The following is a 26,993-nucleotide window of genomic DNA, read 5'->3' on the forward strand; positions in this document are numbered from 1 at the left end:
GGAATTCCCTCTACCAGTCAACTCATAAGTCCCTCCCTATGCCTATCCTCTAATTAAACATAGATCTAGAAAGAGAAAGAAACTAACTTTACCTGTTCGGCGACCAGTAAAATAGTTGGGGGCTTAGGAGCAGTTGCAGTCGAATGTATTGATGCAGACGGAACAAATGGTGGTGGATTAGTGATGCTCGGAGACAAGGCCTATTAAAACACAATCCATAGATTTTGCTCTTTTGAAATCACCCAAACCATTGGATCTCAGTTTTCCCACCTAGCTACAGCCATAACTATTGTACTTACTCACTTGAGCCACTTAGAAGATCCCAACCCTTGGGGCACCCTTCCCCTCATGGATCATGGGGGTAAGGGATGACATGATTAGTTCAAAATTATTATATAAAGGCTATTTATTGAAATAAATTAATTGGATGGGACTTATGAAGTAGATCTGAAGAAAAGTAAGCTAAACATAAAAGAGATCTCTGATTTCATTTGTGTACAATCAGTTTTTTTTCTTTATATATAGAAACGATTGTTTTGTTTTGTAGATTTTGGGAAAAAATAAATAAAAGGTAAAATTATTAAAACTAAGAAAATAAATTAATCCCATATCATTTTTTAATTGCTCCTATTTACAACTGGCCGATGTTTGTTTTTAAACCTTTACCTTCTGTCTTAGAATAAATACTGTATATTGGTTCCAAGGCAGAAGGGTGGTAAGGGCTAGGCAATGAGGGTCAAGCAACTTGCCCAGAGTCATATAGTTAGGAAATGTCTGGGGCTAGATTTGAATCCAGGACCTCCTGTCTTCAGATCTGGCCCTCAAAACACTGAGCTTCCTAGCTGCCCCCAAGACATAGTTCTTTGTCTCTGAATAATTAGAAATTCAGCTGGCCTATAATGAGTTAAGTTTAGAAATCCTTCTCTTGTTTATCACTCTTCTATTCTTGCCTCAAGGAAACAATTATTAAAGGATGTGGATGGATACCAGGGGGTCTTGTCTAGTATCTTTATATCTCCCTTACACTATTTAGTTTGCTATCCGAAGTCTGCTCCACTACCTCTATCAAACCTTGCAGGCAGACTCAAACAATGGACTTTTCTTAGTCACAGGAAGGAAGGAAGGAGTTGTTGCTAGTCCTTCATTCCAAATTTTTTTTTTCCTTTTAAACCCTAACCTTCCATCTTAGAATCAATATGATGCATTGGATCTAAGGCAGAAGAGTGGTAAGGGTCAGGTTAATGGGGGTTAAATGACTTGCCCAGAGTCACACAGCTTGGAAAATCCTGGATCCAGATTTGAAGCCAGGACCTCCCATCCCTGGGCCTGGCTTTCAGTCCACTCAGTTACCTGGCTGCCCCCCCCCCCCCGCCCCCATTCCCAATTTTCAATCATGTTGTCCTCACCCCCATGAAGCTGCTAACCCTCTAACCAATTGTATTCTTTCCTCACCTACCCTGTTCTGTTCTTTGTTCTACCCTTATTTAAAAAGGGCTACCTTTCCAAATTGAAGTCCTTGGCTTAATTTGAAGCAGTCATTGACCTATTTTATTACCATGTTTGCATACTGCTAATAAACTATTATCTTGCTGGGAGAGAACATGCTTCGGTCTAACCTTTGTTGAATTTTAAACTTGAGACACTATTAAAATTAAATTAAGCAAAAAAGGAATGTTTTTTTATATACTCAAATACATCCATCCAAACAAAATGATAAAACCTAGTTATTTCAGCTTTTAGACAAATAAGTCAAATGTCTGAATAATTCTAGTGTCCTCTAGTCTTCTAAAATTAATTATTCTAGAGAATGAAGCGTCCTTTTCATTATTATAGTGGCAGCCAAGTGGCACCGAGGATAGAGCACTGGTTCTAGAATTAAGACCTGAATTCAAATCCAATCTCAGACACTTACTAAAACTGTGCCACTTAACCTCTGTTTGCTTCAGCTTCTTTCTGTAAAACTGAATTAATAACAGTACCAACCTCATAGAGTAGTTGTGAGGATCAAATGAGAAAGTCACTGTAAAAAGCATTTAGCATATAGGGCTAATGCTGGCTGCTACCCAGCATTTGTGAACATCTTGAAAAGAAGGATTTTCTCGTCTTTCATCAATAGAAGCTCTTGTCACCAAGTGATGAGGATACTTACTCTTTGTCTCCATTTCAACCTGACACTTACTATCTATATCTATATCTATATAAAAGGATCGTTACTACTACTATTTAGCAAAAACAAATATCTCATCAATTTAATTCTCATTAACAGGAGCTAGGTAGTAAAACCTGATTTGGAGTCAAGAAGACCTAAGTTTCAAATCTGTTTCAGACACTTATTATGAATCTTTTGATCCTGGTCAACCACTTAACCTCTCTCAGACTCAGTTTCTTCATTTGTAAAGTGGACAATAATAATACCTGAGAAGGTTGTTGTGAGGACCAAATGAGATAACATATAGAAAGCACTTTGTAAACATTAATGTGCTAAAAAATGGCTAGTTATTAACTTGAAAATTATTATTATTTCATTATTATGTATTATTTTTATTTATTAATTATATTACACCAATTATATTAATTTATTGATATTATATATTATTATATTGAAAATATTATTATTAATTTGAAAAGACTAATGTGTATGAATCCAACAATTAATTCATATACTAAAGGAATTTTATATTCTTTATTTCTCTTATGAAATTTTTACTGTTTCTGATCCTGGACCCAACACTTCCCCTCTATGAAGATGGGATTAACTCTCCCCTGCCCATTTTTAGATTTAATAACCAAAAGCATATACATCCCACTTCTCCTTAAGTGTGAGGTCTGTGACCCATGTGTATGAAATTGGGTGACAAATCAGAACCAACTGACTGCCCCCTGGGCAATCCTAAGCAAAACTATATCTATAATTGGTTCAGGTAAAAGTGGAAGGAAGGCATAGGAAGTTACCAAAGGAAGGGTCTTTAAAAGTGGCAAGAACTTCCTGTAACCAGGTCTTTCACCTTCAAACTTGACCCTGGAGGAGCTCTAGCTGAGGGCCTTGGACTGCTTTTTATTCTATTTTCTCTTAGAACTACCACGTGGGTGAGTGAGAAAGAAGGACTCCTTTCCCCAACTTGTTCTGGAGGTATTAGTCTCCTTTGTCTTGGAAGCCCTTTGTCTTGAAGGCCTCCTGGCTAAAACCCTTGTTTAAATTTACCTGTGGGACCCTTTTGCTGGGACTTCTGAAGCCTTGTCTGGAGTAAATATCTACTTTCTCTGATTTCTTACTTTCACTCTCTCCTTTTTTAAAATAAACTACCTTAAAAAGTCATTTGGAATTGAGTAATAATTCCTGGTGACCACACTCTTATGAATTTAGACCATAAATTTTATTTTTACCCCTTATATTCTGACCCTTACACTTGTAAACCTCAAAATTTCTCAGACTTATGAATGTTAGGGGTTTCCCCCATTGGGGAATCTTCTACTTAAAAAAATTCCCTAGCAGATGGTGAGAACTCTACTTGAATGTGGGGGCTCCTTGCCTTGGGAATATCCCTACTCCACCCTACTTAGGAGTACTTTAGGACAGAGAGCTCCTTGAGAACAATGAAAAGTACTTTGATCCATGCTTATGGAAGGGACAGGAAGTTCTTTGAGTCATGACTGTTTTAGAATTGATACAATGGGATACTAAGTACCTATAAAAATGGGGCAACTTGTAAACTACTTAAACCTAAAAGGGTGATAACTTATTCAGAGTTTTTTTCTAATGAAATCTGTCGACACAGCAGCATTTTTTTCCTGACTTACTAAAGAGATTAAAACTACTCAGCTGTGAATTCAAAAATGGGCGGTCCTTTAGAAACATCTACAGTGATTGGTAGATGTAAGGACTTAGGGGAGGTGACAGAGAAGATTTTGCCCTTAAAAATAAGAGCTCAGGGAAGAGCTGGGAAGTCATTCTGAAACATTCAGATTGGAGAGACTCATTCTGAGGAGACTGATTCTGAAACATTCAGATGGAGGAGGGAGCTGGTGAAAGCAGCTGAGATGCTGCTGGCCTGGTGTCATTAGAAATCCTTACTTAGATAGATCTTATGGTGAGTTATAAAAAACTGACTGATTTCTCTTTTAAGACTCAGGTCTAGGCCATATTGGCTTGAGGCCCTTCATACTTTTTCCTTTCTTTCTCTCTCTTTCTTTGATTACTCATTGTATTGTTAATTAAAATCTCTATAAAACCCAATTGACTTGGGCATTTGAATAATTGGGAATATTTCCCTGGCGACCACCTTATATTTGATTTTAAAACCCAAGACACTGTAGTGAAACATATTTCTGCGGTCAAATTTACTCACCCTCTCTTATATTTATCACAATTTATATCTTCCACTATTTTAATCATTACAGTTTAAGACCTCAACCATTTTAAATCTCACACACTCCTCAGAAATCAACTTGACTGAGAAAACAAAAGGGTTGAATTAGATGATGTCTGAGGTCATTTTGGCTTTTAGTATCCTTTTATTGTTACCTAAATCTAATTTAATGTCATTTCCTTTAAAACATTCTAGGGCAGTTTGAGGGGTGCACCTGAGTGACTCAGTGGATTAAGAGCCAGGTCTAGAGACAGGGGATCCTGGATTCAAATCTGACTGCACACACTTCCTAACTGTGTCCCCCTGGACAAGTCACTCAACCCCCATTGCCTAGCCCATTCCACTCTTCTGCCTTAGAACCAACACACAGTATTCATTCTAAGATGGAAGGTAAGGGTTAAAAAAAATTCTATGATTCAGATTATTAAGCTAGAATGACTTGTTTCTCACTCTAGTGTTTATATATAGTTCCCTTAATTTTCTCTACTTCTTGGAGGCAGGTGCGTAGCACAGTGGATAGAGTACTAGGCCTGGAATTCGGAGGACGTGGGTTCAAATTTGGCCTCAGACACTTCCTAGCTAAGTAACAATGGGCAAATTGCTCAACCTCAATTGCCCAGCCCTTAAAGGTAAGGATTTAAAAACAAAAAACAATTTTTCTCTACTCCTCCCCTCAGGCACAATTTAATCTCATGCTCCCTAGTACCAAAAATGCTAATATAATCCTATAGGAATTCTTCTTTTTACACAATTTCCATAAAACAAGAATTCTTTGCCCTTCCTTCCCCCATTGTAGATCAGAGTTTAAATCTCAGAACATTCTTACCCTGAACATGCATTCAAGCTAAATTAAGTATGCTGGCTTCCACCCAACATTTCTGATTATCTTTAAAAAAAAAGAGAGACCTCTTATCATTGGTGCACTCTCTTAGCACAAAGTAGCGAAGGTAGAGGTGGTCAGGCTACCTACCACTTGTCTCTCCTTCTCAATCTCTCTCTCTGAAGAGGGGAACTGGACTCCTTTCTTGAGAAGCTCTAGGTAGACTTCTTTGATGTCACTCACGTCCACACCTCCAGGGAAACCCTGTGACCATGTCTGTGTCAAGGACATGGAGAGTCACAGAAATTAAAAAACCAAACCAAACCTTAGACAAATGAAAGAAAACCTGTTAGACAACAGAGAAATATGGAGCCTATTTGGAAAACCACAGCTACAAGAGATCTCTCCAATTCCACCCTAATACTTACTTTGGACTTACCAAGCAAAAGGCACACAATGTATACAATATGTCGTAACATACATTTAAGATGGCCCAAGCATTGTTCTAACATATATTGGATGGTAACATACATTCTTGATGCTAAACAAAGTGAGTGAAATATCTTAAAGAATATACTTAAAGAATCTTAAAGAATATCACTGATCAACAATCTAGAGGTAATGAGGTAGAACAGAAAAGGCGGTAGACTTGAAATGAGACCTTTCTGTGACTCAGTTTCTTTTTCTGTAAAGTGGGATTATACATTTTTGGACCTACCTCACTGGCTTGTCATCAGGATCAAAGGAGTTAATGTTAACCTTAAAGCAAATGCTAGTGAAACATGAGCTATTTATTATGAATTGTTATTATTGTTGCTGATTTTGTTCTAGTCTTTTTATCATTCCCTTGAGGAATGAAGGAGAACCACTAACTATATCTCAGTAGGAGAATAATGTGTGCAAATTAGTGTTTGGAGGAGATTAATTTAGCCCAAAAAAAAGGGGGGGGGCGTATGGAGGAGAAAATAAAATGATGATCTTGGAATAAGTGTTTTTTTAAAAAATTTAACTATTTTTTTAAAACCTCTACCTTCCATTTTGGAATCAATACTCTATAATGGTTCAAGGAAGGGCTTAGGAGATGAAGGTTATGTGACCTGCCCAAGCTAGGAAATGTCTGACACCAGACTTGAACCTAGTTTTTCGATCCACTGAGCTGCCCCCAGAGCCAGTGATCTTGAAGAAATTCACTTAAATTCTCTGGGTCTAAGCTTACCCATAAAAAAAATGGATACAGACCTATAAGTTCTTCTGACCTCACACGGATGTTACATGAAGGAAAAAAAGAAACAGGACAAAACCATTTTGAACTCTTAAGGAAAAAGCTATCTAGATATTCTTGGCTATTGACTTTGCTTTTTTTTTCCTTGATATGATAAATAAAAGTTTCTTTGTTTTTTTTTGTTTTTTTTTTTAGAAATAAAAGTTTTGACAAGGTTTGACTCACAACTCCGTTCTACCAAAGGATCACTAAACCAACCTGCAGCTGTGCAAGGAATTTCCATTTCTTTGGAGGTTTGTAAACAACTCACGGGTTACCATCCCCAGAGACATAGGACAAACTTACCATGATGAAGCTCAAGATCTTATTCTGTATGTCTAAAGGCAAGTTGTATCTGGGATTCAGCAGCTTAACTAGGTCTTTAATGAAGTCCCTCTTCACAATCAGGGACTGGAAAGTTGGGCCACAGTTCTGCATACACATGTCAAGAAGCTATATTAAAGAGAAAACATGAGAAATCGCACCCATTTGCCCATGGCACTGATGAATCACTCACTGCAAGCATCATGGGCACAGCCAATAGCTGCCTGAGTGCTTTATTCTGTACAAGGGGATTATTTTTTTTTTAACCCTCACCTTCCATCTTGGAGTCAATACTGTATATTGGCTCCAAGGCAGAAGAGCAGTAAGGACTAGGCAATGGGGGTTAAGTGACTGGCCCAGGGTCACACAGCTGGAAAGTGTCTGAGGCCAGATTTGAACCCAGGACCTCCCGTCTCTAGGTCTGACTCTCAATCCACTGAGCTATCCAGCTGCCCCCTGTACAAGGGAATTATGACAGGTGCTGAGAAAGTCCATGAGTCCAAACCACAGTACAGTACCTGTCCTCACGTGTCTTAGGATCTAGTTAAATAAACAGGACATAGACATAAAAAAGGTAAATAATGATATACAGTAGCCAAGGTAGAGAATAGGCCAAGTACCAGGTTAGCAGCATGAACAATAAAAACCACAGGAATTCAGAGGAATGAGCAGTCCAGGAAGGCTTCTCAGAGGAGGGTACATTCAAGGCAGCCCTTGAGGGGAAGGTTAAAATTAAACAAGCAGACAAGAACAAGTACATTCTAGGCAAGGAAATGGCATCAGCAAAGTTGAGGAGATCAAAATGAGTTTGGCATGTTCTGGGTTTCCTATGGAACATCTCTGTGACTGTCAGAGAAGATTTGTATAGGATTTACAGAGAGATGAGGTTAGAGAGCTAAAGAGGGACCAAATGAATCCTGGAAAGCTTTGAATGTCAAACTAAGGGGAGACTACAATATATTCCAAAAAGCACTAGCCAGGGAGTCAGGAGTCATGGATTCTATTTCTATTCATGATAGTGACTCGCTCTGTAACTTCTGGCAAGTCCTTTACCCTCTTTGAGGTTGTTTCTTCATTTATACAATGGAAATATTGAACAAAATAGCCTCTGAAGTCCCTCCCAAGCCATAATATTTGATGGTTCAAGGAATTTATTGCGCAAAAAAAGGAAGGCACTGAAGATTTCAGCAGGAGACTGACAGGTCCAAAGAAAGGCAGCACAGCATAGTAGAGTGATGGCCCTGGAGTCAAAAAGACCTGTGTTCAAGACTTTCCCTCTAAGTGTTGTCGTTCAGTTGTGCCTGACTCTTTGTGGCCCCATTTGGGATTTTCTTGGCAGAGATCCTGGACTGGTTTGCTGTTTCCTTCTCCAGTTCATTCTAAAGATGAGGAAACTAAGACAAACAGGGTGAAATGACTTGCTGAGACTCACACAGCTAGTAAGTATCTGAGGCCATATTTAAAATCAGGAAGAGGAGTCCCCTGAACTCCGGTCCTGTACCACGTTGGTGCCCCCAGGCAACTCTAAAATCATTCATTTGTTATTCATAATAAGGAAATGGGTCTTGATCGATGGCATATGTTAAACCCAGTGGAATTGTATGTCAGATATGGGAAGGGAAGGAAAGGATCATGAGTCTTGTAACCATGGAAAATTATTCTAAATCATCTAATTAAATAAAATTTAAAAAATAAAATAAAATCATTCATTTGTAGCTCAGGCATGGCCCTGGAACCCCTTCTGGGCTGCCTTGCTCATATAACTTCTACTCATGTTGGTAGGTCAGGCATTTTCTGAGAGAATTAATCACTAATTTTTTTTAAACCCTTTCCTTTTGTCTTAGACTCAACACTATGTATTAATTCTAAGGTAAAACAGTGGTAAGGGCTAGGCACGAGGGGTTAAGAGACTTGTTTGGAGTTGTACAGCTAGGAAGTATCTGAGGTCACATTTGAACCCAAGACCTCCCATATCTGGGCACCTAGCTGCCCCCTCAAATCACTACTCTTTAAAGATGGGGTAACTCTGGTGTGGAGAGATATGCTGTTACTCCTGAGTTTCCACTGATGTGCTTCCCATTTCTACAAAGTTGATCACTCCAGCACATTTAATTCTTACATATAGGCAGAAGCAAGCATAACATTGACTTAGAAGGCAAAAAGCAAAAAAAAAATTAATACATGGGAATCTATCAATAAATCCAAGTCATACTCTTATAAATATGTGTATGTATGTGTGTGTATATATATATATATATATATTTCTTTTTTTAATATGGAATATCCTTTGGAAAGAGTGAGCACACACTTAGGAAAGGAGTAGAGAAAGAAAGGGCAGATGTGCCAAGAGCATCTCACAATACCATACTATAGGTGCCGATGTTCTTGGTCTCCTGAGGAACTGAAATTCACACTACACAAAACTACTTTTCTGCTAACTGCTTCCTTTCTACTCCTTATAATTCTTCTACTGGAAAAAGTCATCCTTCTGCTCTGATTCTGATGAAGAAGTGATTCTTTACCTCATGGCCACCCTACATGAGTTGCTGAAAAAGTGTTATATTATTATAGTGACAAGCAGTAACCTTAAGTCAGAGAATGGCCAAACTCCTCAAATCCCCAAATCATAGGAGATTCTGCTTTGTGGAATAAGTTCCAAGGCTCTTCCTCCAGTAAGACAGATGCAAAAAATGGCTTTTTCTTTTGTTTTTCCTTTTCAGAGAGCTCAGAAGTGTATGGTAATCAGGTATCCCTAAGAGATTTCCTTTCTTTTAGGTTTTAGATAACACCAGAGCAACAAGCTCAATAGCTCTGTACATAGCAGCAGGATTTAGCTCTCCTCCAATGACCTTCCAAAAGCTGCTCTTGTCTATCAGTAAAACCATAGCTCTCTTCTAATCAGCAAGTTTCCAGCAAAGTAGATGAAGAATCATTTGTCCCAGCTGGAAGACCTCCATCTATTCTGTACTTGAGTCCTTGTGATTTTTCCTGTGCCAAGTTTTTTTTTTTAATTTTTACTTGCTTTCTCCTTAAAAAATTTTTTTAACTTTCTTCCTCCTTTTTTTCCATCTTATTTTACAGCTTCTTCTCCTGCTATCTTCTGAAGAGCTCCTAAAGTCTTAAATGGAAGTCTCCTGGTGATTAGTGACTCACAAAACCCAAGAAATACATCTTTCTGTCAGGTCTGAACCTGTAGCAAGCTTTCTGCAGTTCCCAGTTATTTTTGATTTACAACTTTGTCAATTACAAATTTCAAACTCCAAAAACAGTCATAAGCAAATGAGCTGATGAATCTATATTTTATAGCTGTTGCTACCCCAGTCACTACTGTCTTTAAACAGGTTCTCTTCCTACATTTGTCTGTGGGTGTGGGTGTGTGGGATTCCTTTATGACTCTCAGACTACTCTGCACTCAACATTTTATCTGAGGAAATGTTTCTTCACAGGTAGATTTTTAACATTTACATAAATTTTTTTCCTGCCCCTTTCAGCAACTGCATTGTTTACAAATACAAAGAAAAGGCAGTACTTTATGTATTCTCATTGCCCTTTGAAGTGTCCTTTAAGTACTGGGTATTGGGCTACAAGATGGGGATACTAAGATAAAGGCAAATGAGTTCCTTGCCCTTGAGGAGCTCACATTCTATTGGGGTTGTGTGTGTGTGTGGAACATATATACATATATACACAGAAAGTTAAGACAAAATAGATGACAATATAGCAATGTCAGTGAAATCCTTGTATCTCCTAGAAGACATTAGTTGATACTATTCAGTACTATAGAAGGATCAGGAAGGATGAGGGTTGAGAAAATGCCACCGGATAAACAACTAAGAGATCTTTGGTACCCTAGGAGAAAACAATTTTAGTCAAACAACAAAGTTAGAAGTCAGCTTGCAAAGGACTAAAATATAAGTGAAAGGGAGAAAATGGAGACAATAAGTACAGACAAATTTTTTTCTAGTAGTTGACTATGAAAAGGAGAAGCAATGTATTTAAGACAACAGCTTCAGGAAAACAAGTGTTTTTTTTTTCTTCTTAAGAATGGGAAAGATTGGGGAAAGCTGGGTAGCTTAGTGGATTGAGAGCCATGCCTAGATGGGAAGTCCTAGATTCAAATCTGACCTCAGACACTTCCCAGCTGTGTGACCCTGGGCAAGTCACTTAACCCCCATTGCCTAGCCCTTACCACTCTTCTGCCTTGAAGCCAATACACAGTATTGACTCCAAGAGGGAAGATAACGGTTTAAAAAAAAAAGAATGGGAAAGACCTAGGAATTGTAAGCAGTAGAAATCTAGATAAAAAGATTGAAATGTTTTGGACATGAGGTAACCGATGGAGTAAACTTAGAAAGGAGACAGGAGGAATGGGAATCAAGGGCAGGAGAAAGGCTGGTATTTATGAGAAGGGTCACCATTTTGTCCAAGATTAAAGCAAAAGCAGAGAGAATGTTGGGGAAGGGGCATGAAGTAGAGGACAGAGTTGGAAAGGTTTTCTGTTAAAGAGAGAGGAGAAGGGTATATAATAAATATGGCCTAAGAAAAAAAGCAGGTTTGGAGCTGATGCTAAAGGAGAGTGGGAGAGTCAATCAAGAAAGAGTAAAGGGATTGGCATACAAATATTCATTTGTTGAATTTCTTTCTCCATCAGTGTTCTGCAACATGCATGTAGATGGCAGGAGATATCCAAAATTGGGATTTAGGAAAGGATAACTGGTATAGTTAGGTATATCTAGGGCAGGCTAGATGGCACAGCAAGGAGCATAGCCTGGAAAATCTTAAGAGGGTGTGGGACATAGGTTACCGGGAAGTTCCAAGTAGCTGACGCATCAGTTGAGGAAATTTTCAAAGAAGGACTTCCCTTCACTTCTCTACAGGGGATTCTGAAAATCTTTGTGCAGTTTTAACTTATTAAAGCTTAGAGCTTCCCATCTCTTCCACCTCCAGCCCAGCAGATGTTTGTAAGAAGAGAACAGGATATATTGGAGGATTAAGATACTAAAAGCATTTTATCAGTTAGGAAGCTATTTCAATAGATCAAATATAATGTGATGTAATAAACAGATCATGATAGCAGCAGAAGTAGAAAGGAGGGAGAAATGGGAGACTTGAAGAAAGAATTAACAGGACAAGGTAAATTAACTGGAAATAAAGGAGGAAAGCATGAGGACTGATAATTAGAAGAAGAGTGGCAGGTGCACTTTGGGAAAAAAAAGGAAGAAGGGATGGGAGAGAGTAGAACTTTACCTACTCAAGGAGTTTGGCATTATTCCTACACTTGTTTGTTGTTCATCCTTCATTTTCTTTTCTTTAACCCTTCCTGTCTGCCTTAGTAACAATTCTAAGACAGGAGAACAGTAAGGGCTAGGCAATGGGGGTTAAGAAACTTGCCCAGGGTCACACAGCTAGGAAGTGTCTAAGGCCAGATTTGAACCAGGTTGTCCTCACTCCAAGTCTGGCTCTCTATCCATTGTGCTACCTAGCTGTCCCTTATTCTTCATTTTCCAAGAGGAATAATAACATCCCAAGGTGATGTCTTGACTTGCATCCCAGTTGGATTTTCCATAAGGCAAAGTGTCAGTCTCATTCTCTTGAGTCACTAAAGTCCAGTGACAAGATAAAAGGATGTCTGGTGATGTTCTGGGATGCAGAGGATGACTGTGGCATCTTCAATGTCTGACCAAGGTCTAAGCACTCCCTAATACCTGCTTCAGCCATCTTTATGGACATTGAAACAAATTGTTCTCATCTACCCATTCCCCCAGGAGAAGTCTTCTTCAGTCTTCCCCTACTTCACCAATGGGTTTGAAGGCTGTATGTACCACAATGTCATTTAGCACACCTGCAGAGGCAATTTTACTGGAGCGAAGCTACACTACATGTTACAGCTTCTCAGAGTCACAGGGGAGAGTTGGATGAAAGGTAAACACCAAAGGGGAGAAGCAGCCCTGAAAAGGGTTTGACAAGCCCTCACACCAGTGGTGCTAGTCCTCCCTGAAGACTCCATACACCCCAAACTCTTACATTTAGAAGGCACAAGCCATCACAAGAGATGGAGAAACAAGAGGACAGTCAGAAAAATATGGAAAAAAAGAGAGGAGGAAATCAGCAGAAAACAGCAGTCAGTAGTGCTGAACAGACCATGGGAAGAAGAAAGAAGAAGGAAAAAATAGAAAAGAAACAGACTATGAAGATGGAGGCTTTATTACTAAGGCAGAATTTAATCACCGATTTGGGGCTTGGCTGCTACAGTAAGAAATATCAAGAATACAACAGCAACTATAAAGATGCAGCCAGAAGAAAAAAGGGGGAAACCATTTAGAATTTGTTTTTTTTAAGTAGGGTGATTCCACTGTACTTCTAAGTAGGGATAGAAAGAACATGGCTAGATGAACAGATGACTATCGAATGAAAAAGATATAATGGAAAAATAGGTTCTATGCCACTCCTAAGAGTTTAATCATTTCTTCTAAACATTTGGGACAGAATAACACATTTGAGAAAGAATAAGTTGACTGAATTCTAGTTACTAATTACCTCATTTCCTGGGACAATTAGGAAAGTGCTGATGGAGTCTGATTTCATACTATCATTATTATGAGTAGAACTAAGGATTCTCTTTTTTTTTGTAGTTCAATTTAATCTGAAGCTATTTGCTAACTAAAGTTCACAAGAGACTCAAAATTAACCCTCTATGCTCCATGAGGCAAAGACAAGGCATTAAATGACTGTCTAAAACTCCTTTGAGTCCCAAATTGCATCTAGATAAAAGAGAAGATGATGAAGTCAGCTGCCAAAGAATATGTCTATGCATGAAGGAGATAGGAATCAATGGTGTTTCTTCTTTTCTATTATTCTTTTCTTCCTCTTACTCCCCTCCCACACAATTTATCTAAATGCAGCTAAAGAAATAGCTCAACATAGTAACCAGGAAAAAAGTCTTGGAGTCAGACCAGGCTTGAAGTCCTGACTCCATCATCTATTGCCCCCGGAATTGGGACAAGAATTAATTCTAAAAACTCCCAAGTTGTAGAGAAGTTGCCCATCTTCATAGTGGAACGTTTCCAACATTTGGAACTTTTCAGACTGACTTCCCAGAATTAAAAAACAAAAACAAATTGCTGCAATTTAACCCATTTTTAACAATAAAAAAATAAAAATATGTCTCTTCATTTTTATACATTTGGACACTATTTTGGTGATGTACATAGAAGTGGTATCCTTTCTACTCCAGTCTCATTGATTTTCTCTGACTTCTACCAGCATTTAGCATACATTTCACAATTTAATACTTAATATACTTTCCTGCAAGGTAACTTTGGGGAGACCATGCACAAGAATTACACATGATAGGTAGGCAACAATGGACTATAATTTGTGTTGGTGGAATGGAACTCCTAAATCACTATGTACTTTTTCATATGTATTATTTTTATCTTTTGAACTTGCCTATAACTTCCTAGAGATCAAAGACCATGTGGAATATCCTAGTATTATGAGCACATAATAGGTACCAAATACTTGATGATGGAAAGCATCTGTTTTCCTCTACAAAGAACTGGTTATAACAGTATTCAATAATACCTCCTGACATTATCACTATTAATTATTTTAAGAAAAACTAATCCCCAGCTCAACTTTTTGGCACCTGGTAAGGATGCTTCCTGGCAAATCATTGTCTAAACAAAACACCACTGTAATGCTAATTAACAGCAGGGAGATCCCAGCACAAACCAACTCCTACTCACCCATTCAAACAGAAAAAAAAAAACTAATCCAAATTAACAGACAACACAGGAACCTTGAAAAAATGTATATAATCTTTTTACAAGTACTATTTCTTTCAAAATTATGTTTGGCTTAGGCAAATACTGTAGTTATAAAGTAGTTTCTTGAGCACACACTTTTAAGGCAGTAATCAGTCTGGAGTTACACCTACTGCTCCATTGATTAGAGGGGAAAATGCCAACAGTGGGCTGAGAGTCAAAAGATCCTGGCTATGCCACACTAACTGCATGAATTTGGGTAAGCTAATTTAGAACTTTGGGCCTCAATTCCTTTTCTTTCCTTTCTCTTCTCCATGCTTTTCTTCCTTGATTTACCTTCCATTTTAAAATCAATACTAAATATTTGTCTGGGGTAGAAGAATGGTAAAGGTTAACACAAGGGATTAAGTGATTTGTCCAGCTAGAAAGTATCTGAGACCAGATTTGAACCTAAGACCTTGCAGCTCCAGACCTGACTCTCTATCCACTGAGCCTAACCTTAGGTTTTTTTGTTTGTTTGCTTGTTTTGATGAGTGGGACAGACTTGATAATCTATCTAATTTCCTCTTCTAGAATTAAAATTTAGTGATTCTCTGCTTCACTCTCATTCCATATCTACTGTTGCCAAATTTTCTTTTGGACATCACAGGGCTAAGAATATGTAGTTTTTTCTAAGTAGAACAGATGAGCTATTGTTAAGGCTTAGAGAGACAAGGAGGAACCAGGATTAAAATGCCTGGGATGACCAGTGGTCATAACCCTACTGGAAAGGGAATATAAGAAAAAAGAAAGCTTGAGAAAAGAGGATGATGGAGTAGAACAGATATAAGATGTCTCTGCAATTCAACTTGGAGAGTCATTTCATTGATTCATTAGGGCTATTTAGTGCTCTCCTTGTATTGCTATCTGGTTGCTGTCCATGTAACAGAGACACAGTAAATGGTTCTTAATGACGGAAATTGGAAACCTGAGACATTCCAGTATCTACCCAACAGCTCACTTGATAAACACTTCCAGAGCTCAGAGGTGAGGCAAAATGCTGCCTGATTAGTACTGTAACCATGCATAACTGATGTGGCACTAGAATAAACAGAGAAAGGCGTGCAGGGAAGAGGGAAAGCAATACAGTTTGTATTCAGGTGGAAGGAAGGCAGAGTTTGCAAGCAGTCGAGTAAAAAGACAACTCACCAAAGGTTACTGAAGGTCATTTGGAAAAAAGATGGGAGGGAAAAAAGGGGGACAAGTCAAATAAGCTTTCACACCCAGATCATGGATAAGCCAAAAACAGTAAAGAAAATGATACAAACATCACAGGAAAAAAACCCTTAATTCTAAGCTGAGTATTGCTAGAAACAACCCAAACAGCAGAGCTTCTTGCAACAAACACAACAAACTATTAATAAATATTACAGGACTCTGAAATATAATTAAACTAAATAAATCATAAATAAATTATTTATTAATTATAATATAAATTATAAAGCTCCTTCATATGTCACTGGATAAAAGTAATAGTATTTTTTTAAAGGTTAGAGAGTGTGTGTATAAAGTATTGGGGGAGGGAGAGGAGAAGGGCTGTTTTCAGATAAACAACATTTACACAAATGGCTTGAGTGGGTCAAAGCCCTTGAAGCAGGTCTAAAATCACTTATTCCTTATTCTCAGAATCCTTCTGCAACCAAAATTCATATCAAACTGAAGCTATTCCTTCATGAAATTAAGCAGGACAAGTACAATTTCCTCAACTGCTAACCTCACTCAGCTCCTCTTAATTATAGAACTTTTTTTTTATCAATTTAAGCATTACCTTCCTTTAAATAATAATAATAAACACATATAGGTATGCATATACACAAAATTTATATATTCATATACCTCTGCATATATGTAGACACACATGCATGTACACATAGGCATACATATCTATTTGCATGCACATACATTCAACATACACAAAAAGCACATCACAACTTCCAGTGAGGAAACCCCCCCTACCAATACAGACTGGCAACTGCTCTCTAAGTTAATCTTAGGAGTATTACCTGGTATGCTATAAAGTTAAATGACTTGTCCAAAGTCACAATGTTGCTATTGGGTGTCAAAGGCAAAATTTGATCCTAAGAGCTTCCTACCTCTGAAGCCGGCTCTCTGGTACTACATCACACATCATTATACATTTGTGCCTCTCACATGGCCAGAAGCATCTGCTGGTCAAATTCTGCCTTGGAACAGATTGGCTACATGATCCTGGACAAGTCACTTAACTTCTCTTTGCCCTAGAAAATTATTTATGACTATAAAATACAGAGCAGTGCTAATTTCCTCATTGGGAGTTACATATGCTATGAAATAATAGGATAGACAGATAGGTAGACAGATGGACAGATAGACAGATGGAATAACAGATAAATAAATTAGGTAGATGGGCAGATTGGCAAGTAAATAGATACACAGATAGATAGATAGACAGACAGATAGATATTGAGAGATATAGATGGATGGATGGATGGATGGATGGATGGATGGATGGATGGATAGAGACAGAGAGATAGGTAGATAGAGAAACAGGTAGATTGATAGACAAATAAATTCTACAGAGAGATGGAAGACAGAGATGGATAGATGGATAGAAGGATGGCTGGATGGATAGATATAGTTGAATGGATAGAGAGACAGAGATAGGTAGGTAGAGAGACAAAGAGAGATAGGTAGATTGACAGACAAATAAATTATACAGATAGATGGGCAGACAGATAGGTGAGTAGATAGATTTTAAAAAGTAGATGATAAATTGGATAGACAGATAACAGACTCAATAAAGAGACAGGCTGTCTGACAGAAAAATAGATGTTAGCTAGACAGGTAGATAGGCAGGCAAAGAGGTTGACAGATACACAGAGATACAGATCTCCATAGAGATACAAATACACACATATACATGTGTATATTATGTATGTGTGTATATATGCAAAATATACCTACAAAAACATATATTCCTGCTGAATTTTTTTAAGAAATCCTTCAGAACTCAGCTTAAAGATCTTAGGAATCTTAATGATGATCATGTTAAATACTCACTGATAAGGTAAGCTGGATCTCCTTATGATTACAATTTTTAGAAATCCTTTTCTTGAAAGCTCTTACTGCTTCTTTTGACCTGTGACAACAGAGAAGTACAGTGATCAACTGAGTCCATTTACTTGATTTCTAAAAGTGATCAGAGATAGAGAACCCCAAGTAGGACCATGTGTCAATTTCCTATGCCACTTAATGAAAACTACAGAACCATGGGAATACCAGAGGTGAAATTATACCACTAAATTTGAGGCTGACAAAAGTCCAGATCTATGGACTACTAAGTCCAAATTGGTTTTTACTACACCATATTATGTAGTTTATAATGAAATTTCTTAAAAAAAAAAACATTGAGGATAGTTCAACATTTCCACCACCAATGGCTGACTCTCGATCACCTACTCTAACAGGCACCATAGAACAGCAATGACTTTGTTTAGCTTAATGATTATCATTTTAAGCAATGAAATGGTTCCCAATCCTCAAGGATTTATTGCAAATCTTTATATAGCACCAAACATTGGCATTTTAGTCTTTTATTTTTAACCTATCTGGGAACTTCATGAATATAGAAAACTCCCTTAAGAAAAATGTCCTCTGCCAAATGCAAATCATCCCCTTTGACTGAGATAATTGTCTGGGGTCATTGAAATATTTAATGATCTACCTATGTGTTACACAGCAGTATGTATACAAGTTGAGACTTGAACCTAGGTTTTCCTGGCTCCGATATCAACTCTCTCTCCATTATACCATAACTGTCTTTAATATTTAACATGAACAAAATGTATAGCATTAATGCAGTATGATAAACAAATGTCTTCTGTAAGCTGTATACATAAAACCGCTCCACAATTAAGCATTACTATTTTTCAAATGTAGAAGCTATTGGGATGAATAAAATACAAGCAAAAAGCATTTCAGAACTGAAAGTGTATTTTTTTCATCAGGTAGTTTCTCAATCAAAAAACACTTAGAGGACAACTATGTGTGTATATATATATATATATATATATATATGGGGTTGACAACATTTTTTTGATATTGAAAAGGTGAACTACTATTTTGTAGCAAAAATGAACTAATTAGAATTTGGGGGGGTTGAAGTTTACGTTACCTGTTAACATTTCTCTGAGGTTTGTTTCATCCCTGGCAGGTTTAACTAAAGAAACTAATTATGTCTCTAACATTGCAAGACAAATATTTAAACTACTTAAGAACAAACCATTTTCTTTCTTTTTAAATCTTTACCTTCTATCTTAGTATCTATTCTGAGACAGAAGAATGGTATGGGTTAGACAATCCGGATTAAGTGATTTGTCCAGGTTCTACAACTAGGAAGTGCCTGAGGTCAAATCTGAATCCAGGTCTTCCCAACTCCAGTCCTGGTGCTCTATCCCCTGTACTACCTAGCTAATTTGAGTAAACCATTTTCAAGTGCCTTAGTATTTTCCATATGCATTTAATAAATGAATATCAGCTACACATTTTTTTGTATTAAAGCATAATAGACAAGACTCCCATCTGACAGCTAATTATCTGAACAATGAACCACAAAGCAATCAGACTCTATTCCTCAACATAATCTATATAATCTATAATCCAGACTAGTTTTTCCTCTTAGTTCTGATCAGTAAGACTCCCCAGGGTAACTTCAATGGACTGGTGATCTCAGAGACTTCTCTCTGCATCAATATAGATCAGAGATGCCAAATGTGGTCCATGTGCAGCAAGGTCCACCACACTCCGAAGTGCTGATGAACCTGATTAAAATGTAATAGGGAAATATTTAACAAAAAAAATACAATAAAATTTAGATATTAACATATGATTTTCCAAGTCAATATGAGCTTACAGGTATCCTTATATATTCTGTTTCTATTTGAGCTTGATTAGAATTATAATATGGTATAGATTATGATCCATTCATTCCTTTCTATCCCATGTAATGGTTGTCCACATATGATCAAATTACCAACAACTGGTCCACTTGATATTCTGGGGGCCCCTCTAGGTCTTTTAATATTATTCAGGTACCAGATCGTTATATGAGCTGCACATATGATCCATTAACCCTTATTCTCAATACATGACCAGCCTGCCCATCTCTTGTTCAGGTTATACATCTCTATGATAATCTTTTTTACATCAGTTCTTGAAAGCACTTTGTCAGAGATGATATGACAGTCTATTTATACTCACTATGTATATCTCTATATCTCTACTGTTTTGGGATAATGGAAGATATGGTTTGATTTGGGGAGTTTTGATTCTTTGGATTTTTGATCCAAGAATTTTGATTCTTTGGAGACTATGGCATTCCATGATTCACAATCACATAGAATCACCATAAATAAGATCCAATTTGATTTCTGGGGGAGGTCTGTAGTTCCTGAAAGTTTTATACAATTTCTCAAACAAATCTAGATTGTTCTTTTCAGGATGTTTAATTCAAAGCAATTCATCCATAACATGCTTATGTAAATAAAAAAGGAATATATCATGCAAAAATATAGTAAAGACTCTTCCCTGATGTATAGAAAAGTGAGCTTGTCCTACATTCTTGATAAAGGGACAAAAAAGTTCTTTTCTTGACTATTTCCTGCCCATAAAATTGGAAATGACCCAAATGACCAGACTTAACAATCTAAGAAACAAGCTATCACCCCAGGGCAAGTGACTTTCTCTCTAATGTTTTCCATAACATGTATAAACTGGAAACAGTGGTAGATAGAACAGATAAGAGTTGTAGGGAATGAAAAAGGCCCCGAAGAATGATTGGTTTTAGTTCAGGCGTGACTTCCAAGAGGATGGGCACATCAACAAGCAGCTAACTTTTACGACCTTTTACCAAACAGAAGGAAGAGGAAAAAGGTAGAAAGAACAAGAGATGTTGTAATGGATTCCCCAATTATCCACATTTGGAAAGAAGTAGCCATTCTAATATTTCAAGGCTGGCATTTCTTTGCCTAAGAAATGCACCAAGTCCTAAAACTTTTAGATGCCCCTCTTGCAGCAGACAAGATCAACCCTCTGGTATACACTCACCCGTCTTTGCTGGTGATAATCATATCACAGATGTGCATGAATTGACCCCAATCTTCAGTTTGAACGCCTGCAAATGTAGCCTTTTCTGCAGAGAAAAGCAACTATTTTTACCCTTGGCAAGAACTTGAAGATAATCTTTTATGTCACCGAAGCACAGTCTGAAATCTTAACAAGAAAGTCTCATTAACTTGAAACCATCAAAAGTGAGCAATAGGATTCATTCATTCAATAAAGACTTATTAAATGCTTACTGTTTAATAAAAGAAAGTGATAACTGCTAGGGATACAAATAGGTATAATTTTGAGTCATTTTGCAATTACTTTTTCCTGTAAATGTGGTATCTCCCAGGAAAATGGAAGCACCTTGAGGGCAGGGACTTTTATTTACCACATGGAACTAAGGTTCCACTTAAATTGTAATTGCCCTGCAGCTCCACCATTGAAGAATTATTGCTCTGCTGTTTAATGGAAGTCTTCATAAAAATGCAAATATGGATAAATATAAATATATTATACAAAGGCCTTGCCTTCAAGATGCCTACATTTTACTGAGGAATACAACTAAGTGGCCATAGCAGACAGAATACTGCTCGTGGAGTCAGAAAGACTTAAATTCAAACCCAGCTTCAGTCCCTTACTAGTGATATGACCCTGGCTAAATCACCTCACCTCTCTTAGTCTGTTTCCTTGGCAGAAAATGGGTATAATAAGAATGCTTACCTCACAGGGTTATTGTAAGGATCAAATGGGTCAGAAGAGCTTGCAAACCTTAAGGAACTTTTGGGTTTTTAGCCCTTACCCTCTGTCTTAGTTTCAATTCTAAGACAGAAGAACAGCAAGAACTAGACAGTCAGGGTTAAGAGACTTGCCCAGGGTCACACAGCTAGGAAGAGTCTGTGGCCAAATTTGAATCCAAGTCTTCCTGACTCCAAGTCTGACAGTATCCACTGTGTTACCTAGCTGCCCCTCTTAAAGAGCTTTTTAATGATAGTTATTATTATTATTATTATTAATAATTATTTAAGGATACATAAATAAAAAAAAAACTACCTGAACCAGTACTTCCATTATTGTAGAAAATTCTCTTATTAGCAATGCAAATAGGCAACTCTAGTGTGACTTATGGCCTTAGAGAATCAAGGCACTGGGAACTTGAATTACTTATTTCTCAAAGACCTCACAGCTAGTGCCAGCAATACCTGCTCTCCCAAGCACCTAGTTTTCTCTCAAATACATACATACATACACACACGCCTTCTATCTACCTGTCTATCTCTCTAGTGATTTGGGGAGCCAGAGGTCATCTCAGGGAGGGACAGGGAAAGGATGCAGTGATTTGGAAAAGCCTCCTCAAGGAAACGGGTGGCACCAGAGCTGGGCCTGGAAGGGAGCAGGCTATTCCAAGAGGCAGAACTGAGGAGGGAGAACACTGATCTAAAATCCATCAGCATTTATAACCAAAGTACAAGTGCTTCTGTTCCCTTCTCTGGCAACCCTCAGGAGCTGGCCTATTAGTTACGCTGTTCAGGTTTCAGTGACTGGCATCAAGGGCCAGAGTGGCTGGCTGAGAAATCCCCAGTGTGCCAAAGGCTTCCTAATTTGCTTAGAAATGGAGTGACTCGAATGGCAAAGCAGTCTCCTCTGCATTCTCTCATGTGAAACTTTAGACAAGAAGATTCTAGATAACTCTAAATCTACAAGGTCTAGCTTCCCCCATGGCAGGAGAAAAACTTTGAAAAAAATAAAAATAAAAGGCCAACCCAGGGCTATAATTTTCCCCAAAGGATCACTGAGCATGTGGCCAGGTGGATAATATGAACTTCTGACACTGTTCATGGTGGGATAAAGAGGAGAGCAAAGGCAGGCCAGAGTCTATACAGTGGCAGAATGGAGAAGATTTGAAGGGTCTCATCAAGGCTGCCTTGAAAATAAAATCCTCCCATACTCTGGTTCTACAGAAACGGGCATTGCCTAATCAGTCCACCAATGGAGTTAATTGCTTTCATATTTAAAGGCAGTCTTTTTAAAAATGCAAATACCTGTAGAGAAGAGGACAAAAAGTCCCTCAGAATTTTGTGTGAATAAGTTTATAGCCTGTTTCCTATGGGGGAACTAGGAAGAAAGAAGGTAGGAGGGATGGAAGGGGACACAAGAGATCCAGGAATTCATGATGACAATTCATCTTCACCACAGTCTTACTTAGGATCCTCTTTGCTTGGCATCAATGAGAGGCAGTAGGAGAGATCTGAATTCAGGGAGGGCTCCAAGGGCAAGCTACTGGCAAAGTGGGGTCTAGAGTTAAGGGACAGCTGAGTTCACATCCGACCTCAGACACTTTCTAGTTGTCACCCTGGGCAAGTCACTTAAGATCAAGATGAGCTCTGCCTCAGTTTCCTCATATGTAAAATGTGTTGGTGAAGGATATAGCAAACTACTCCAATATCTTTCCCAAGAAGATCCCAAATGGGGTCATAGAAGTGTCACCAATGAACAGCAGCAACCAAACAACATTCAGCCAAGATGGGATGAGGTTTCTCTAGCTACTACTGATGCTATTGGACATAAAACTTCTGCCCAGGGCTCCAACTCACAGCAAAGGTCTGAAGATCCCATCTCAAGCCAAGAATGTCAGACTTCAGAAACTGGGTTCTCAGACAGCTCTTCCCAATTCCCTAGAACCTAGGAATCAATCAATAGGCTTTTATTATGCTTCCACTATAAAGTAGAGGAAGGGGAGTTGGCCTCCATTCAGACCCAAATGGACCATATAGCCACTGGCAAACTTCTGAAACTCAGTGCCCCAGGCAACTAATTCGGTAAATTGCATAGAATATACCAAACTGCACAGGAAAAGTTCTCATGTGTTAATTCCTCAAATGTAGGTCCAATCCCTATTCCCATATTATCGGCAAGAGTCCTAGCCCTACATTACTTTCTACTAGGAAAATATTCACTGATAAGTAAATACAGGATATCTACATAATTTGCCCAGTGAAGAAGGAAGTACTCTTAACAACTGGAGGAATCAGAGAATGTCTCTGGGAGGAGATACCTGCTTAACTGGGCCTTGAAAGGGAGAAATCAAGAGCTAAAACTGAGCTAGTTCCATTAAAGTATTTAAGTTGTTGGTTTCTATTCTATTATACTTTAGGGTTAGTCAGTAGGGGGGATGGGGGGAGGGAGAGAAGAAATTCCGAAGTCTGGTTACCAAGAGTCCCCCCCCCCAACCCCAAGTGACTTTCAGTCTTCCCTCCCTGGCCCAGCAGTTGGTCTGATCTTCATTCTTTGTTTATCCAGGAAAGCCACAGGTCGGGCTTTATGGGTGCCAGTTTCCGTTTTTAATAAGAAAGACCTCATTGTCACAATGTTTTGGAATAAGTTTCAGGGCTCCTCTAGAACATTTTCCACCCCTTAGGCTCTAAAATCAGCGGCGGAGAACCAGGGAATTGGGTTCTTCCCCCGCAAACCTCAGGTTCATTTGGCTCGCTTCTCTCTTTGGGAGGGAGGGGGATCAAGAAAGAGAGAACTAAATCTCGGGAACCACACTAAGAGTGGGAGAATGGCTTTTTGCCTGGCGAGGAGGGAGTGGAGGGGTTTGGTCGAGAGAACGGGACTAAAGTCTAAGGTCTAGGAGCCAAGGTTGGGGTCTGAAGGTTGCACATGCTAGGAACTCATTCCTCCAGGAGCCGGGCTCAGGTGACTCCGCCGAGGTGCTCGCCCCGCCTCTGCCACCTTACCTATGAGGTGGCCCATTGAAGTCCCGAAGGGATCTTTGTGGCTCTTCCCAAACGCCATGGTGAGCCCTTCAAGCCGGGCCCAGGAAATCCGCCTACGCCCCCTCCTCTTCGTCCTCGTCTGGTGGCCGGCTCCTCCCCTGCTCAGCGCCCCTGACTCCTCCTATCCAGCCCCGCGATCTCCGTACTCCAGGGGAGCCCGAGCTCAGAGCTTCTTCTCCTCCTCCTCCTTTCCTAGAAGGGTGGAGCTTTCCGAGGCGCCCAGCCCACCTGTGGCACAACCAGTCTTCCTACCCTTGGGGTGGTCGGGCTAGCGTACTGCCTCCAGCAGCTGGGATCCTCCCTGCGACGAGCTGCCTCGCCCCAGGCTGGCCAAGAGTTGCACCAGCTAGCCTCCCAAGCCAGCGATCCGGACTAGCCGAGGTAGCAGAGCGCCTCGAAGCCCTGAGCCCAGTGGGCGTGACGTGACCGTGGCCAGCGCCTCGGGTTCCGCCCCGCTCTGGGAAACGGGGGCCGCCTCTGTTCTGTTCGCGCAGCTCTTACTCCCAGCTCTTGGGCATTAGGGCAGAACCTGGGTGACGGGCACAGTCTGTTTCCAAGGAAAAGTTATTTCTGGATGGGAGGGTCGTGAGATTAATAAGAAAGAGGGCAGCTCAGCCGCTCTGCCTGGGGAGGCACTCCCCTAACCGGGACTGCACGCTCACCTCCCTGTGTTGTTGTGATTGGAAATCACCTTCTACAGTAATAACCAGGGCGAGAAATAATAGGCCGATGGCCAAGAGGAAACTGAGAACCTGGCTTTGGAAGGGGTCGGAAAAAGTGGTTCTTGGGAAGGAAAGGGTTAATCCAGTTCCCTTCGGGTCCCTCCACCCCCAACCTGCCTGAAAAAAAAAACACAAAGGATGTTCTGGGATCGGTTCCTGCCTGGGGCTTTTGGCCCCGGGGTTGGGAGGGGGTAAGATTTATGGGAATGTTAAAGTTGCTGACTAAGTAGGCATTGTCTATTCACCCTCCATTTGTTACCTTCCCGCGGAATTTACGAATACATTTATTTCCATTTCCTCCTGCCCGGGTTAACCCTGGATTGGGAAATGTGGGCAAGAGTGAGCAGCGTGGATTAGTACCTGATTTCTTTGTGGCTTTAGCACAATGAAAGTGGGATAAAACTTTCAAGTCAGATGGCAGCTGCTTGGCTCCTAGTTCTTCTTCTCCTTACCTTTTCCCTATTTTTTCTGACCATGAATTGAGGCCAAGTGTCACAGACCCGTTTTCAGTCCTGAAGGTGATGGTGAGAGAACTAAGAAAAAACAAAAAGTAAATGTTTAGTAAGTGGGTGTTGATGGACTGGGTGGCTCACTTAAGACTTTCTGTGTACCCATATATTTCAAACCTCCTAATAACATATTATCAGATTATATTACTTTGCTTTTATTATGTTTTTCTTGAACTAAATGGGTTAGATATTTTAATTTCATTTATTTATCTTATTATACTTTTAATTATGATACTTCATAGAGTAGGATGGACCTATTAGTTAATATTAGTCTCTTTTATTCATACATTTAAAAAGCATTTATAAGAGCCTACTATGTGTTAGGTACAAAGTAGGCTTTGCCCTATTTCAAGAAAGCAAACATACAGATTTTAAGATAAGGAATAATTTCTGATAAGATACCACCTCTGTTGCTATCTGGATAACTGAGAGTGAGTGATCTATAATACATTCTTTTAAATCCTTGCAGCTTAGCTTCTACCTTTTATGTAGCTCCATTGTTGAACCATTCTTTGTGATGTCACCATCTCTGTTCTCCTGGCACCATTTCAATCTGTATCCTGTGGTAACAAAGGAGAAACTACTTTCCCATAATCTGAAGCTCTTAATGTTCTTATCTTCCTTCTTGCCCACAGAAAGAAAATGTGCTTGGAGGGGAAAATGCAGTTTGGTACAAGTTGTGCTTTGCCACTAGTCTGAGTGGTGATGTGCCCAGTCTCAGCATAAATACCAACAAACAGTTGAATTGGAGAGAGAAGGTGGACATAATAGTTTCCCAACTGCTGCTGTCTTCTCTTCATAATTTCATTAACAATATTTCTTTTGCCATAATTTATACCCATTTAGGGAATGGGATTTGAGGCATTTACTCGGATGACTGTCATAAATCATAGATGCAGAGCTGGAAGGTACTTCAGAAGTCACCTATTTTGAAATACTAATTTTAAAGATAATGGAACCAAGACCCACCCCAGGAGTTAAGTGACTTTTGTCATGGTCATACAGCATGTAGAAGTGCCAGGATTCAAACCAGGATCCTTGACCAAGAATCCCATTGATTTTTGTATTCAGTCATTGATTTCATTAGTGTGGGTACTCCTATGACTTCTCATCCTGTATAGTTCTTGTCCTTGTCTTAACTGGTTGGAGGACTTCCTTTCAATCTTTTAACATCTTGAGACTCCTGGTGTAACTGGGAGCTAATGGGTTATTGTCTTATTCTTACTGCATAACCAACCTACTTAGTTTTAAGGTCATCTATTTATCAGAGATGTCAGTACTCATGCTATTTCATTATTAACTCCACTCATGATTCTCTCAGTTCC

The 26,993-nt window shown here is 39.1% G+C and overlaps 1 protein-coding gene across 5 annotated transcripts in view; it reads right to left on the reverse strand.

The window, feature by feature from the left end:
* The window catches only part of TOM1L1 (target of myb1 like 1 membrane trafficking protein), a 59,274-nt gene extending 33,127 nt beyond the window's left edge, over positions 1-26,147 (reverse strand). The window contains exons 1-7 of one of the 5 annotated variants that reach the window (XM_016430343.2): positions 26,074-26,147; positions 25,612-25,692; positions 20,662-20,746; positions 17,617-17,695; positions 6,755-6,901; positions 5,338-5,463; positions 93-200 (exon numbers count right to left, since the gene is read on the reverse strand). In XM_016430343.2, coding sequence (XP_016285829.1) covers positions 93-200; positions 5,338-5,463; positions 6,755-6,901; positions 17,617-17,695; positions 20,662-20,699 — 498 coding nt within the window. In that variant the 5' untranslated portion in view covers positions 20,700-20,746; positions 25,612-25,692; positions 26,074-26,147. Of the gene's footprint in view, positions 1-92; positions 201-5,337; positions 5,464-6,754; positions 6,902-17,616; positions 17,696-20,661; positions 20,747-23,252; positions 23,290-24,398; positions 24,912-25,519; positions 25,693-26,073 lie in introns of those variants that run through there. The other 4 variants (XM_016430344.2, XM_056816566.1, XM_007481852.3 and 1 more) reach the window with 4 other exon arrangements.
* Positions 26,148-26,993: the final 846 nt, after the last annotated feature.

The sequence above is a fragment of the Monodelphis domestica genome, chromosome 2, assembly GCF_027887165.1.
Source record: "Monodelphis domestica isolate mMonDom1 chromosome 2, mMonDom1.pri, whole genome shotgun sequence".
Lineage (NCBI taxonomy): Eukaryota > Metazoa > Chordata > Mammalia > Didelphimorphia > Didelphidae > Monodelphis > Monodelphis domestica.